The sequence below is a fragment of the Pelodiscus sinensis genome, chromosome 9 (assembly GCF_049634645.1).
Source record: "Pelodiscus sinensis isolate JC-2024 chromosome 9, ASM4963464v1, whole genome shotgun sequence".
NCBI lineage: Eukaryota > Metazoa > Chordata > Testudines > Trionychidae > Pelodiscus > Pelodiscus sinensis.
This window is the reverse complement of record NC_134719.1, coordinates 36210809-36227469: the sequence shown is the minus strand read 5'-3', so window position 1 is coordinate 36227469 and position 16661 is coordinate 36210809. Positions and strand designations below refer to the sequence as shown.

Here is a 16661-nt window from a genome sequence, read left to right as displayed (position 1 = left end):
AACTACTTGACTCTCCTTGTGCTTTGTCAGTATACATTGTTGAAATATAAGTTGACAGTTGATATAACTGAGGTGAGAAGCCTGAGGAGAGGGAGAGTGGAGGGAGCTGCACGCCTGCCACCGGCACCCGAGCCCGTCCTCCGCTTTCTTGTCCCTCCGCTGGCCTTAGTGACTGGCCCCGCCACTTCCCCTGTGAAGCCACTTCTCCCCGCACTGCCAAGCTCCGTGCAGCCCTGGGGAGAGGCGTCTGTCTCTCATCTCTTCCCTCCCACAGTCCCGTAAAACCGTCTCCTGGATAAAAGGTTACCCTATACAAAGTTTGGTTGCGGTAGTTCTTATAGTGTTCAAGTTATTAGAGCACAAACATTCTCCTTTATATATTAGATTATAACAGTAAATTTAAAAAAAAAGTTCACTTTATTACAAAAGAGAATCAAATGACAAAATATTACATTTCTTAAGTAATATTCAAGCATTGCAAAGAATGAAGTTTAATTCATACACAGCCAGTGGAAGCACACAGGACTACCAGGCACAATAAGTAATTTTAAATATCTATATTATAATAGCAAGAAAAAGCTATTTTTCAATAGTCAAATCAAGTTCATACTTTAATATTTTTGATACTCTACATTTATACTTTTTACATAACACATTTCAGCATACAGTAAGTTACTATATACCAAATCTGCAAAACACGGACTAAAAAATTTGAATGTAATGATATATTCCCCAAAATATGTAAAAATTGAACACTGTCCAATTATCTTTTTCTTAGGAGAGACAGTTTCTCACCCCAAAAATTAAGATTTCATACAATAGACTTAATTCTGCTTTGCAGAGTTTCCATATAAAAAAAAAACATTGCTTTCAGTAGGTGTTAAGTATATATTCAATTAACTCAAACCCTGTATTTTTCAGAACTTAAAAAATTGAAACTTAACCACTCTGAAATTCCATTTTATTTCCTGCTTTTTATAATACAGAAGTAGCATTTTTAGAAGTAACCATCACACTTCTTCAAATTATTAATTGCTTTTCCTTAAAAAAGTCTGAGACAACCACCTAACCTCAGGATGTTGCAAATAATGGCACTCATCTTCCTACATTAGTTTCAGTTAACATAACTTTAAAATATTCACAGGCCATAGTTTTGTAATTAAACAGACAACTGAAATCATCTCAGCAGATTTAGATATGGATGAGTAAAATACCTGTGTGTAACTAAATACATTACTTGTTTGCAACAATAAATTATCTATCTAGATTTTACACAACACCTGTCACTGTATACGTGTACCACTTTTAATGACCAAGTATAAACACTTACAGAACTCTATATTGCAATAGTATCAATCAGGATCAGGCCCCATCATGACTGGCACTTTGTGAGAATCACTAATTTTGTGCAGGTTAGTCTTAAATAACTGTAAAGAACACCAATTTTTCAGCTATGAGGAAACTTGAACATGGAAATAAACCTAATAGCGAAAAGCATGTACCTGACTTTTAAAGATGGTATGAAGTATTTGTTCATACAAAACCGCATAGTGTTATCCCCCCAGAGAAAAGGACAATGTTGGTTAATGAAGATAAATGCATTATTATCTTTATTTAAAGTTCCAATGGCAGCTCATCTTCAATTTGAGAAAAAACAGTTTCAGTACAATTATGAAGTCCAACGCCACCAAGCTACTTTCATTCTGTCCCACACAGCAGAGAAAGAATCAAATGCAGGACGGACATCCAAGATGGTGAACTGATAATTCTTATCTACTTCCCCACCATCATAATAATCAATAACATATCTGACTTCTTTTCCACAACGATCAACAATCCAATCATGTCTGTCAAAAGGAAGTTCATATCTGGAAAGAAATTTGAGAAAATTAACTAATTTATTAACTATTAAATAAAAATTACATTTCATAAAATGGGCACCAAAGTCATGTGGACTATATATATAGGATATTTTTTACAATATGCATGTCTCTGTTCAGGTAAATACAGTTTGAATCTATAGTTCTAAAACATTTTAAAAATTTACTTCTACATCACATTTCAACATAATGGGGAGGGGCGGGGGAGAGAAAAAAAAAAAAAATCACACTTCCAGTTTTGCATACATACCCCATCCAAGATCGTATTCTAGCTCTGGGTGAATATTCCTTAGCTTTACCTCCAAACCGCATCAATGATGGTCCACATGGGCATTCTCTAAATATATTTTGAACAATTAAAAAAAACAGTTTTAAGACAGATAATGAACTAGCTTATATTAATATGCAATATATAAGTTGCATATTAGATAACTGCATGGTAAAATATGTTATTTAAATAAGAATTTACCTTAAAACAAGTCAGCAGTAAGCTCTCAATAAATGTGAAAGTAACAGAGTTATCTAACACAGTGGTTCCCAACCTTTTTTATACTGCAGAGCAGCAAACTAATTCACAAATTTTTGGCAGACTGGTAACATTTCATTTGCATATCTCTCTATTCATTATGCAAATTCATTTAAATATCTGCTTAACATCATTAGGATCAGAGTTTGCAGGTCTCTACAACACTAAAAAAAATCTGTTAAAAGAATTCTTTCCTTTCTTAAGCCTTCGTAACTTCGTAAACTTTTTGTTTGAAATGTAATCATGCAAATAACACAAGCTAGGTCTTTTGTTCAGGTTTCAAAAGCAGCTTTAAAGGCTTTTAACACATTTGAAATTTTTGCACCACCCCATACAGCAGGAGTCTGCAACCTTTTCAAACCAAAAAGCCAAACTACATCAAAATTCAGAACCAGTGGTAAACGAAGAGCCATATAAGAACACTAATTTGTTGTATATCTGAAAATATACAACATATTACAGTAAACTTCCGATAATATGGCACCTTTAGGACCCAGGGGGTGCCGGATTATCAGATATGCCGGACTATCAGAAGGGGGGGCTATGAGGGGGCCTGGCCCCAGACCCCTCATAGCCCCCCCTTTCCGATAGTACGGCTCTGCCCCAGGCGTCCCTGATTCAGCCGCTACTGGTCAGTTTCAGCAGCGGCTGAATTGGGGACGCCTGCAGCAGAGCAGCTGGAGTGCTGCCGGGTTCGTCTGGTAGCGCAGACCCTTGGCGTGGCGAGACCAACCCGGCAGCACCCCAGCTGCTCTTGGGGACGCCTGGAGCAGAGTAGCTGGGGTGCTGCCGGGTTGGTCCGGCAGCGCCGCTCCTCGGCGCTAATGGACCAACCCAGCAGCACCCCAGCTGCTCTGCCCCAGGCGTCCCCAAGTAAGCCGCTCCTGAAACTGACCAGTGGCTGACTACAGGAAGCCCGAGGCAGAGCTGCTCTGTCTCGGGCTTCTTGTAGTCAGCCGCTCGTCAGTTTCAGCAGCGGCTGAATCGGGGACAGCTGGGGTGCTGCTGGGTTGGTCCCGCAGCCCCGAGTGGCAGCACTCCAGCTGCTCTGCCTCCGGTTTCCCCGATTCAGCCGCTGGTCAGTTTTAGCAGCGGCTGAATCCGGGAAGCTGGGGGCAGAGCAGCTCCAATGGTCCGGCTGCCCGGAGCACTTCCGGGTTCCTGATGGTGCCGGACCATCAGGAGTGCCAGACCATCAGAGTTTTACTGTATTATTGATAATTGACATGATGATTAATCACAGCATAAATTAAACATTGTACTCACACACTTTAGTTAATGGGACTTCTGCTGTTACATCTTTTCCCACATTTCTTTGAAGTTTACAGCCCTGACCACCAGAGCAGCCACAAAGCAGCTGGCTTCAGGTGAGCAGCTGCCCACCATGTGGCATCTGCTGTGCAGTGGCTCTGGGGGCTGGGGTACTCCCCAGGCCTCTGAACCGCACCACAACAGCTGGCTTCAGCCCCAGAACTGCCACAAACAGCTAACTTCAACTCCGGCAGCTACCAGACACACACCTGGGGTATACTCCAGTCCTATGGGTGTGGCATGGCAGTGTGTTGCAGTCCAGCAGTTGGAAACTATTGATCTAACATATCTTATCAGTATCTCCATTGGGGAGGGCAGTAACGAGAGTACCCGTGACAAAAGAAAAACACTAGAAATAATTTCTGGCCAACAGTACCACATTGGGTCAAATTCTCTTTTCTGAATAGACCATTCAAGCATTGAAGGAAACTGTGGGTGAAGCACTGCCCACAGCAAGGGAGCTCTCAGTGTAAAAATGGCAAAGTTGGATTCTGGACCAAAGAGTTGTTGATTCCATTGTAGAGGGTGCTTCAGAGGGAGACAGTAAGATGGAACTCTGCTGATTCTCATATGAAATATGGATTCCTAGAGAGGAATACGACAGAGGTCTATAAAATCATGAATGGTGTGGAAAAAGTGAATAAGGAAGTGTTATTTACTCTTCTCATAGCACAAAAATCAGGGGTCAACTAATTAAACAGGCAGCAGATATAAAAATAAGCATAAGGAAAAACTACTTCACATACTGCAGTCAGCTTGTGAATCTTCCTGCCAAGGGAGGCTAAGAAGGCCTAAAGTATAACTCGGTTCAAAAAGAGAATTACATAAAATTCATGGACGAAGGGGGTCATGAATAGCTACTAGGCAAGATGGTCAGGGATGCAATTATATGCTCTGAATGGCTAAGCCTCTGACTCCAGATGCTGGTAGTGGATTACATGAAGGTTTTGCCGTTCTGTTCATTCCCTCTGAAGCAATACCATTGGCCACCATCAGAAGACAGAATACTGGGCTCGATGAACCAGTATAGCCAGTGTTCTGACTATATATTGCCAGCACATGTTAAAGCAGCCCCTTGGTTATTCTAAAGCCAGGTCTACACTAGATATGGCAGCTCGGCTTAAGGCAGTGGTTTCCAATCTTTTTACGCTGAAGAGCATTTTTATATATGTCAGGGCAAGCCAAGATCTGCCCCACCCCTTCCCCAATACCCCACCCCTTCCTTGAGGCCCTGCCTGCTCCTTTCCCCTCCTCTATCACTTGCTGTCCCCAGCTCTTACTCACTCTCACTGGGTTCAGGTTGGAGGTGCAGGGGGGAAATCTGGGTACAAGAGGAGGCGGAGAAGGGGATGCTGGTTCACGGTGGGGGCTCCAAGCTGAACCAGGGATGAGGTCAGGGCTGGACGGAGGCATGGGCAAGCCAGGCAGCTGCCATCAGGAGCTGCGCGCCTGGCTCTGGACAGCTCACCCTTGCCCCTATGGCTGCGGGGCCATGCACAGCCCAGCGTGTGTGCTAGCAGCGCTGGCCAGGTCGGGTCAGGCCGGGCAGCGAATGCATCGTGCACCTCAGGGGCGGGCCCGTGCACCCTGGGGGGGGGGGGGGGGGGAGGGTCAGGCCTGCACCCCATGGGCGGGCCTGTGCACATGCCCTGCGCCCAGGGGTGGCGCCACACGCCCGGGACTAGGGCGCCAAAAGGGCTCGGGCCAGCACTGAGTGAGGTAGAGGGTTGAGGTGCTGAGAAAGGTACAGGCTTGTGGATGTGGGGGTGCAGGAGTTTGGGATGGGATATATGAGAAGCTCGGGGCAGGTAATATGATGGGCTCAGGACATAGGTTTGCAGTGTGTGGATGGCATAAAAGCGTTGTGGCAGAAGACGTAGGGATGTGGGAGTGCAGGAGTTTGGAGGTGAGAGGCTCAAGACGGGGTTCGGGTGTATGATGGGCTCAGGATTGGAGTCTGGGGAGTGCAGGAGTGATGCTGCAGCCAGATAGCCCAGGCTTCATTTTTAAATAAAATATTACGTCCAACACAAAACGTTTCAGAATTGTCTTTATTTATGGGATGGTCAGGAAACCTGTTTTGGGTCAGGGATCACTGACCCACAGTAAAATCAGTCGGGACCACACAAGTGCGATGCAAAAAAACCAACCCCCCCCCCCCCCCCAAAGCCTCACTGAAGTGGTCCCAACTAAGACATCTCACTCCCCTGGAACTCCAACCCCACGTGGGGGAGGGGGGTAAGTAGCACTGAGGTTCAATGCCTCAGGCCAGATGAACTTTTCTGGGGTTCCAGGGTTAGTGGAATTTGAGGGCCCCTCTACATTCTGAGGTGGGGTCAAAAATGAGGGATCCAGTGTGTGGGACAGGGCTGCTAGTGAGTGGGATAGGGATAGGGGAGGCGGGGGCAGAATTTGGGTGGAAAATAGGGTACAGGAGCAAGCTGGAGGTAGGTGTCTGGCCAGGGGGCAGGTGCTGGAGGGGTTTCTGGCCAGAGGCGGGGTGCTGGATGGCAGTCAGGCCACAAGGCAGGGGCAGGGTGCTGGATGGGGGTCAGGCCAGGGCGTAGGATGCTGGTGGGGGCTAGGGCAAGGTGATGGTGGGGGTCTGGACAGGGGGCGGGGACAGGAACAGCTCGGCCAGTAGCTGGGGATCTCACAGCGTGCTCTGCTCCTCCCCGCAAACAGCCAGCGTGCTTCCTGAAAAGCCAAGTCTGGTACATAGCCAGGGACTTCCTTCCCCCTGCTGCCTTCCTGCGGTGGTGGAAGGGGAAGTCCCAGGCTGCGCGCTGGAGCCAGCATCTGAGGAGGCATGTGGGCTGCTCCTCCCCCAAACAGCTGGTGTGCTTCCTGAGAAGTTGAATCTGGCGCGCAGCCAGGGACTTCCTTCTCCCTGCTGCCTGCCTTTCTGCATGGGGAGAGCAGGGGGTCCCGCTGTCCGGGACATCCTTCCTGCGCAAGGAGGAGGAGGAGGTCCCATAGAATTTGAAATCTGTACTCTTGCTTTTCATCATGAGTAACACTAATTCCAATAGTTATTTCAAAATAATGGTAGTGTGAGTGTTCTGGTGCCACTATTTCAAACTAATTACTTCCCAGAGTAATCTGAACTAATTACTCCCCAGTGCTTCCTGGGGCTCTAAGTCCGAGGCAGGACGTCCACATTAATGGAGCCTGCCTCGGACTAATTTTGAGGTTTCCCCGTAGTGTGGTCATGCTAGTTCGAACTTATTAAATCAAGATTAAATTGAATTTAGTAATTTCAAAATACTTTCCTAGCGTAGACATGGCCTAAGACATTTATGGTTTAGTCTGACTGCCTGCTTATGCAGGACACAGAATTTCACCAATGATCCCTGCATGTAGCTTCCGTAACCTGTGGCTGACCTACAACATATCTTTTATAGATCATCTTGATTTGAGGTCTCACCATGATAATTTGCCCCATCCTTGATAATATGTTCCAACTGTTAGTTAACATATTAAATCTGCATCTTATTTCTAGATTTAAAGTGTTGCTAACAAACTTTCAGCTACTGGATCTTGCCAAACCTTTGCTCCTAGCTAAGGGATTTTGTACCATATCTGAAAAATAAGCAAGCCTGTCTTGCATGATAGAAGTGCTGATGATCAATTTTGGCTATATAAGACACACAAAAAACTCGTCAAAATTCTTTGCTACTATAAATCTAACTTAATGATATACTCCACTACACTATTACCATTCTGACTTGTAAAGAGTTAAGTAGCAAGCACCACAGTAATTTTTTTGCTTTTTATCTCAAATGTACTTACATAGCATGAAGAGCTTCCCACTTTAAAATCTCTTTCCAAGCCTGCTCATTGTTCTGATTATGAATCTTAATAATATTACTCATATCGTTGGGGTTTATGTCATCATCTTTCCACCTCCATCTAAGAAAGGAAAACAATTTTGGAAATTTTAACAAATATTGGAGCTTAAGTTGCCCATTTCCATTGTGAAGTTAAAGATCTGTCCCAAGATCACAGAACAATTCTGTCAAAGTAACAATTCCTAAATTGCTAGCTTCTAGTCCCATGCTTTGTCCTCTTAATTATTGAATTTTTTATGTACAAATTATAGTTATCTAACATTAAATCACAGCTTGACCAAATAAACAGCATGTGCTACATTATGGCATTAAAACGTGATTAGGGTCTTAGTGTTAAGATGGTTTATAATAAATTATATTATGTACAGTTATAAGTGTACAAACCAGCTCTACAAGCCAAATACACAGAGAAGCCCTGGAATCCCAGTAAATACATTTTATTCCTTTTAATACAGTGCTATAAATAACGACTTAATTAGACCTTAAAAAGATGAGTTTAAATATGACAGTTCCAACAAGAAAACACTTTAAACACATATGAAAAAATGAGTTGTTTCTCACTCTTCCCATTACTGATCCAAAGCATTTTTTGGCTAAGAGACTTACATGCTTCATTCAGGGCTTGTCTACACTAGCACTTTCTTTTTTAAAAACACAAATCACACTATTGCTAAAACCATTTTCATTCCATGATGCTAGCCAACACCAGCAAGCCCCAGTCATATGCAAAGTTCCTGTAGCCACCAGTATTTTTAACACCAGTTGATCTTAACCTATTCAGTGAGGGTATGTCTAGACTACATCCCTCTGTCACCAAAGGAATGTAAATTAGACATATTAACATTGCAAATGAAACAGGGATTTAAATATCCCGCGCGTCATTTCAATAAAAATGGCCACCATGTTTTGCCGAGTCAGCACTTTGTCGGCAAAAAGCAGCTGTCAAGACGATGATCAGGCGACAAAGCAAGCATTTTGTTAACCAATCCTGTAAACCTTGTTTTATGAGGCATAAGGGATCAGACGACAAAGGCTTTCTTTGTCACCCGATCCCTGTCTTGACAGCCGTTTTTTGCCGACAAAGTGCTGACTTGGCAAAATGCTGCAGCCATTTTTATTCAAATGAAGCACGGGATATTTAAATCCCCCGCGCTTCATTTACAATGTCGGTATGTCTAATTTACATCCCTCTGGCAACAGAGGGATATAGTCTAGACATATCCTGAATGTCTAACTGCTTTTATACTGACAGACACAGAAGACACTGGACCAGTGGACCTGATCTAGTTAGTGTTCATAATGGTGGAATTTTTTTTTTCTTCTTCTCTAAAGACTAAACATGACCACCAAGTTTGAGACCAGTGTACTCTTTGGAAAACTTTTTAAAAGAATACTAATGTCTCTGACCAACCTGATTATTGCCTGCAACCCATCAGACCCTTAATTAAATGCCTACTATATCAACATATAGTAAGTTATTCTGCAGTCTTCAGGCTAGCGCCATTCTATTTAGGGATGTTAGACAGCATGAATTCTTATGCTTATGCAGTTAGTCAACTATTTTAGAGTCCCCGGGGGCAGGGCTGGCAGCCAGTGCCCTACAGCCCCACTCCCGGGGATCACCCTGCCAGCCCATGCTGTTGTCGCTGTATCAGACAGCAGTGTGGAGTGCCAGGCAGGAGCCGACCCACGAGGGAAGCCAATTTAAAAAACCAGCTCCCTAGCACCAGCCAAGCTCTACGATACAACCAGATTTGCTCCGACCCCAGACAGAGACAGGATCTTTACAGAGCATTCCTAAAACTGAAATATCCACCTGGGGAATTGAAAAAACAAAACTGACAGAACCAAAAAAATACCCAGACATGAATTACCTCAAGACAGACTCAAAAGAGAAAATAACAGAACTCCTCTTGTTGTTACCTACAGTCCACAACTCAGACCCCTCCAACGCATTAGACACAATCTACAACCCATCTTGGAAAATGATCCCTCACTCTCAGAGGCCTTAGGACAAAAACCTATTCTTGCTTACAGACAACCCCGTAACCTGAAACGTATTCTCTCTGATAATCATGCCACACAACCACATCATAAACCTCCAGGAACTCAGCCCTGCAACCAAAAAAGATGCCAACTCTGCCCACATATCTATACTGGCAAATTCATCACTGGAGCAAAAAACCTATACCACAAAATCAAAAGGTCATTTGACTGTACATCCAGTAATTTGATCTATGCCATTAAATGCCAGCAGTGCCCCACTGCTATATATATATATATTGGACAAACTGGACAGTCTCTGCAGGAAAGAATCAATGGACACAAATCAGATATACGTAAAGGGAATATACAGAAATCTGTTGGTGAACATTTCACCTTGCCTAACCACAGTCTGACAGACCTGCAAGTAGCTGTCTTGTCTACAAGCCAAATACACAGAGAAGCCCTGGAATCCCAGTTCATCCACAAATTCAATTCACATGCCAATGGACTCAATCATGATATGGGCTGGTGGGGACTCTACCTACTTAATAACCACTGAAGGCACTAACAGCTTCCTGAGCGGTATCCTTCCTGTTCTAGGAATCTATCTATTGACTTTGATTTTTATCTGCTTAGGTTTAAGTACCCATTCTCCAGATACTTAATGATTCTCTGTCTTCCACCCCCATCTCTTTTTTTTCCCCTCTCCCCCCTCCCTTTAACTCAAAATAAATAGAAGAGGGTTTCATATCCCCAACTCATAACTCCAGTCATCTGAAGAAGTGGGCTGTGCCCACGAGAGCTCATGATACCATCCACATGTTTCATTAGTCTATAAAGTGCTACCAGACCATTTGTTGTTTTTTCAATAAGCCTAGGTTCATCGTCTACTTGACTACTTGTTCTCATCCCTAATCCTATTGAGTAAAAATCAATTTACTTACCCCTTCCTCAGCATAGCATTCCAAAACATTTGCTCAGAAGGATAAACCCATTTTTGTTCTGACTGTGCTCTAGGAATGGAAGATTCTTCTCTGACAGTTGATAGTGGAAATGGCTGATCCTGGGATGGCATTTGATTAGGTGGTGGCATCTAAACACAAATGATTTAACAAAAACTCAGAGCCAAAGGTATCCTGCTATATCATAAGTGATTTTTTAAAAGTTGCAACAAAACAGTTGCTTACAGACATCAAAAAGCTTGGCCCTTGTAAAGACTCTGAAGAACTATCTATTTCTCTTGGAGCTGGTACTTCTCATCCATGCCTACCGCTGCCTCGCTCTCCTTTTTAAATCCAAATCTCCACATCACGATTTTATTTTAGACAGTGAAAACCTTGCTCAGGTCCTGCTTCAGACCCATTTGAGCAATCCTATCAGATTGAGCTCACCAATCAATACACCACAGTGCTTAGAACACCATTCAGCCTTGGAAATGAACCGTTAACACACATATAGCATGTTGTAATTGTAAGGGCACTCTCTACCCAAGTGAAAGGATTCTAAAAGCAGACAAAGTTTTGGCCTTAATTGTTCAGCAGTTTCTCTTTAGTGTATTTGCAACAGAAATATAAGACCAGGAAATTCAGTATGAAGGAGTAACAGCTTTAATAGCCATCATGCTTGTGTGTGTGCCAATGCTACTAAGATCTCATTTTCATAGTTAACATGCTTCAGAAAATAACAGATCTTAAGAAGACACAGACCACATAAAAGTTACCATATTTCTAGGATCTATGTCATCCTTTATTAGAGATGTACTAGATTTCATAGGACACGCCACATATTCATATGCTTTATCTTGATGTGCAGGAACAGTATTATTTTGGTTCTCAGCACCTTGGTCAGGAAATTTCATGTGCATTGGACAACCTGAAATAAAGAAAGCATTAAACCATACATTAGTAGAAAAAAAATTATAATAAAATACAACAGAACTGGGAAAGGGAAGAACGTGATGTGCATATAGCTACACAAGACAATTCTCTTTGGGTACATCTATAACACAACACCATAACATAGGGTATGTCTACACTGCAAGTAGTTACTTCGACATAATGCTGAAATAATATTGAGCTGGAGGACTTCTTACTCTGACTTCTGTAACCCTCATTTTACGAGGAGTAAGGAAAGTTGAAGGATGAATGCTCTTCCTTTTACTTCCTGCTGTGTAGGCAACACCAACAGCCAAATTTTGACTTAAAACTACACAACTGACATAGCGGAAGTTGTGTAGCTTATTTCAGCTTTAGTCCTGCCATGTAGAGATGCCTTCCGAGTTCACCAAGCCACACCATTTGTTCTTTTTAATTGAGCAGTGGCTCCAACTTACTCTTAACAAGAAGATACTATGGCTTTGTGATGGATAGGAGTGCTGGCCAGCACCAGTGATTAAGTGGTTACATTCAGGTAGCTACCAAGGGTGTTGGCAAGGGGCCAAAAGAACCAATGGGGATACATTTCTGAAATTTGAATTGGATATAGATACCTGGTCTGCTCTTCCTTTGTGGGGATTTCTAAGAAAAGGGCTGGAGAAAGAAAATGCAGGGATCACAATTACCATGCCTATAAGAAATATAGTACATGGGAGTAAACTTAGTAAACTCGTATAGGGATTGGTCCTGCCTTGGGCAGGGGGCTAGGCTTGATGACCTCCTGAGGTCTCTTCCAGCTCTATGATCCTATGAAACTGGACCTTGAAGTACAGATCAGCATGTATCAAGAGTAGAAGAGAAAAGCATATCTAGTTCAGATCAAGGTTTCTTTATTTTGGTTGTTTGGTTTAAACTTCTCTATGTGAATCCCTGCCTCCCCTCGCCCATTCACTATCTAAGAGTTGTTCCCAGAGATTTTCTGGGTTTTAATTTGTTTTACTTAGTTGCTCTGTACACCTAGAAACCAAGTATGCTTTATCAAGTATATCTTTTGTTTGTTATTTAAAATCATTTTTTAAAGGTGATGATTTGATTCTTGTATCCTGGAAAGTAACAAGGGTCCGTGTATGTATTTGTCTGCATAAAACTGGGCAGTCAGCTATCAGAGACTGTGGCTTGTTTCTCGCTTTTCTTTTTTCAAGCTCTTTTGGGGTACCCCGGTGAAGGAATTCAAGTGTTCCCTCCTGGTTTTTTAGGGTGAAATCACTTGGTGGTGGTAGCTTCATATTTGTTTTTTCTCGGAGCAAGCGCATCTGGGACTCTGGGGACTTTTTTTGTAAGCAAAACCCATAGTAAGAGGCAAGGTATTTAAGATCTTTGCAGGCCCATATCTCCTGCACTTGGGAGTGCCAGAGTGGGGAACAGCCCTGACAGTCTTATTTTTAAAGGACAGCAACAAAATTATATTGACAGTTCAAATTAGATAAAAATAACCTTGTCAGTTAAAGAGCTGGCAATTTTTTCATTCTTATACTTGTAGTTTCAACATGACTTTTAAATTTAAATAAACAACAAATTTTAGTTTTTTGTATAAGCAGTTTGATGGTTCCCAAGAGAATGAAATCCACAGATTTCACCTGATAAGTAATACAGGTTGGACCTCCATAGTCCAGCACCCTTGGGACCTGGCCAGTCCCAAACAAGGGAATTTGCTGGACCAGGGAAGTCTCATGTCACTGGCCTTCCAGACACATGCCGACTCTGCTTTTGGCCCCAGTCAGCCCCACTACCTTCAGCCAGCTGTGGTGCTGGTCCTGGTTGGACTCCTCGTCCCTGGGACTCCCCGCTGCACCGTCTGTGCCCCCTGCCACAGGACTCCTAGACAAGCTGCAAGGCTCCCTGCACTGCCTAAACTTCTGCCGCATATCTAACTGCGCTACCAGAGTTCCCCGTCCTGGCGGACCCCCTGCCACAGGGCTCCATATGCCACCAGAGCCGCCTGCCACAGGGCTTCTGGCCACATCATGGGATTCCCACGCTACCTGAGCTGCCTGGCACTGTGCTCCCCACATTGCCCGAGACGCCTGCTAACCACTGGCCTCCCTGCCACTGGCTTCTCTGGTCCAGGAATATCCGTGGTCTGGCAGAGTCCTGTGTTAGGGAGGTACAACCTTTACACCAAAGTCTCTGATCAAATGCAGACACTAAGCAACTGAAAAATAATTCACCTTATTTTTCAACATCCATTTGCATCAAAAGCCCTGTTCCTGAAATTCCAAACTCTATGGGGAGCCCCACTGATTCAGTTCAGACTGCGTATGCTATGGTCTGCCTGTGCAAGAGCTGGATCTAAGAAGGGAATGATGAATAAAAAAAAAACTGACTTAAAAGAATTAAATACTAATTTGTGGTGATTTGATATAATGGAGTTGGTGATTCATTTAATGGAGAATGTGTAATAGTTACGATGATGAACTTTCTATAAAAAATAATACTCCCACAATTATTACTGAAAATGTCAAGTAGTGGCCAATAAAATTCAAGCTCCAGAAAAGTTCCTATTATAAAACCTTCACATATTTAAATCTTTCAAAGCCAGTTTGTCTGGAGGTGATGTTCCCATACTTGTTTCTGCTCAAACATGAATTTATTGGGATTTCCCCCCAAAAATTCATAGCCATCCAAATTCTCAAAAAGCAACAAGCTTGAATAAATGTGGACTTGACATTATAAGGAAGCAAAACAGAATTTTACAAATCTATATTTACAGTCACTTCAGAGAAAAGCAAAAAGAAAATTAACTCTACTTTGCATATAAACTACATTTTCTGCTTCTGTTTTTCTGATTAATTGTGTAGTCTAACACAATGTTTACAAAAGGACATACAGGCAGTCCCCAGGTTATGTACAAGATAGGGACTGCAGGTTTGTTCTTAAGTTGAATTTGTATGTAAGTCGGAACTGGTACATATTGTAGGGGAAACTCTAGCCAAACATTTCTCCAGAGCTCAGTTTTATTCTCCCACACCTCACTTCCCTCAGTTCTTTATTCTCAAGCTGAGGTGTCTGCTGAGAAAAGCCGCTCCGCGTCTCCCTGGTCTGCTGGGGGGGCGCTAGCTTCACGTCTCCCTGGTCTGCTGGGGGGAAGCAGCTAGTGCAGGGTTGCCTCACCCCGTTTGTAAGTAGGGATCCGATGTAAGTCGGATCCATGTAACCCGGGGACTGCCTGTATATAAGACTACAGGAAATGCAATACAGCTATGCAGATATTGCTGTACAAATCTAGTCTTCTGCATGTCCTGACTTATGATGACAAATTGAGGATCTCTCCTCCCATCCTTAAGATTAAATTAACTTTCAGCATCTACAGTTTAAAAGATATCAGGTCACTGAAATGAATTAAACTTAAAGAGTATACATGACTTCACACGTATAAAATGCATTTGAGAATTAGTTCCTGTTATCTTCCTAGATTTCAGTAATTAAAGACATGAATAGGACCTATGTTGATGTAAGAAATGTAAGAGTGCTAAACCATGGTTGTAGTACATAAAAAAAAAAGCTTGGTGAGAAACTCACACGTCTTCACCTTTAAAAATACAACTACTTGCAAGTTGCATTTTTGAGGGGAAAACACTTGCCATACTAACAATCATTTGCTGATTAACATCTTTCCGTCCTTGGCAAATATCTTTCAAAGCATTTTTCTGAGATTTAGATTTTGTTTCATTCCATTTTGGGGGGTAGTTACCTTCCATTTTTTCCTGATGCATTGGACATTCTGAAGGTGCAGATGCTGTCTGAGGGTTTACAGATATATTTGGTGAGTGAAGGGCAATGGATGGAGATGAAGCAGACAAACCCATCACCACAACTTCTATTTTTAGACCAGATTTGAAGAGAAAAAATTGTACATCTAAAAGACAAAATTACAGGCAATATTTAAACATAACATAAATATGTTTTTAATAGCAAATGAAAAAGAAATTAAAATAAAAAAAGACATAAGGAGGATCAGCATATATAAACTGTCAGAATTTACAATTAATGATGAATTCATGAACATCAGCAAATACCTAGTGTTTTAGCTAGTATCTAATACTATATCTATGAAGCTATGTCAGAACAGTGCAAAGTGTTATTTCAAGTCCCTCAGTTGTCAATAAAAAACTATTATTTTTATTTATTTATTTTATGACAGTCACAAGCACTGTTATAGTATGGTTCTGCCATTTACTGTGTGACCTTCAGTAAGTATGGGTCGATTATGAAGAGTATCTTAAAAAAAAGCACCTTCTTAGACAAGCCATCTGTTTCCTCCCTGTATACTGCCATATGTGCCAAATGTGGTGACAAAATAAAATCCTTTGGTTGTTCTTTTTGGAGGTGTAGGACTTAATTAATTCTGATAACGGCGTATGAACTGAATTTGATACAATTTCCCATATCAACGAAGCTGCTTCTTTAATTATGATGTGTAAGGTTAAACTCTACCGTCGCAACTCTAGCCTAAGCTGAAGAGCAGCCTTGAGGTTAAGGCACCGTATGTGGTCTTAGGAGAGCTGCATTCAGCCAGACTCTGGCCCAACTACTTGATTTCTCCGCACTTCACGGGGCCAGGAAACGAGAGTGCGAGTCTCCAGAAGGTGCCCCGAGGCCGGGGTGACGGGGCCATGCGCACCCAGCCGTAACTCCAGGCCCAGCTTGAACAGGGCGGGGGCGCGGGTTTGAGCAGGGCCCTGATGTGGCCGGGCGCCCCTCGCAGTGAGTGCGGGAGGCGAGTGCCCAGGGCGCAGCCCCGAGCCCCAACACAACGCGGCCCTGGAAGGCGGGGGGCGGAGCCGCGCAGAGGTCACCGAATGGCAGCGGCCGGGCGTGGGGAGAGGGGGGGGGGCGAGGAACCCAGGGGTGACAGCCCCCCCCCCCGGCCCACCAGCCTCCGCCCCTCCCAGCGCGGCCGGAGGCCTCGGCAAGGTCAGGCCCGCCACCTGCCTGGGCCCCGCAGCGCCTCCGCCCAGAGAGCGGCCCGCGCGCCCAAGCCATGGTACCTCAACATCCAGCGCTGCACAGCACTGCCGGCGGCGCCTCGCGCAAGCCGTCACAGGCTGCTCAATCTGCGCATGCTCCTACAAAGAAAGAGGGTGGAGCTATCGCGCTGACAGGAAGGTTGGAAAGAGGAAGGGGGCGGGTTTAGAGAGCAGGAATCAGGCTGTTGTAGTAGCTGCGCCTGCGC

The 16661-nt window shown here is 43.5% G+C and overlaps 1 protein-coding gene across 2 annotated transcripts; it reads right to left on the bottom strand.

The window, feature by feature from the left end:
• Nucleotides 1–944: 944 nt before the first annotated feature.
• On the bottom strand, nt 945–16631 carry HCCS (holocytochrome c synthase). Of its 2 annotated transcripts, none has more exons than XM_075936584.1 (7): nt 16477–16631; nt 15180–15344; nt 11275–11426; nt 10499–10647; nt 7510–7629; nt 2131–2217; nt 945–1868 (listed from the first exon to the last, which is right to left on the bottom strand). In XM_075936584.1, exons 2-7 carry the CDS (start codon nt 15292–15294, stop codon nt 1670–1672), a joined length of 822 nt encoding a protein of 273 aa, XP_075792699.1. In that variant the 5' UTR covers nt 15295–15344; nt 16477–16631; the 3' UTR covers nt 945–1669. The 2 variants fall into 2 exon arrangements, with proteins under 2 accessions (XP_075792699.1, XP_006114195.1); XM_006114133.4 differs by lacking the exon at nt 16477–16631 and adding an exon at nt 15923–16227.
• Nucleotides 16632–16661: the final 30 nt, after the last annotated feature.

Bases quoted from the DNA above. Each gene is read 5' to 3' on its own strand.
- HCCS (XM_075936584.1), bottom strand. From the start codon at position 15,294: ATGGGTTTGTCTGCTTCATCTCCATCCATTGCCCTTCACTCACCAAAT. The intron at 11,427-15,179 runs GTAACTACCCCC...TCTTTATTTCAG, and splicing joins GCATCAGGAAAAAATGGAAG to GTTGTCCAATGCACATGAAA. The intron at 10,648-11,274 runs GTAACTTTTATG...ATTTGTGTTTAG, and splicing joins ACATAGATCCTAGAAATATG to ATGCCACCACCTAATCAAAT.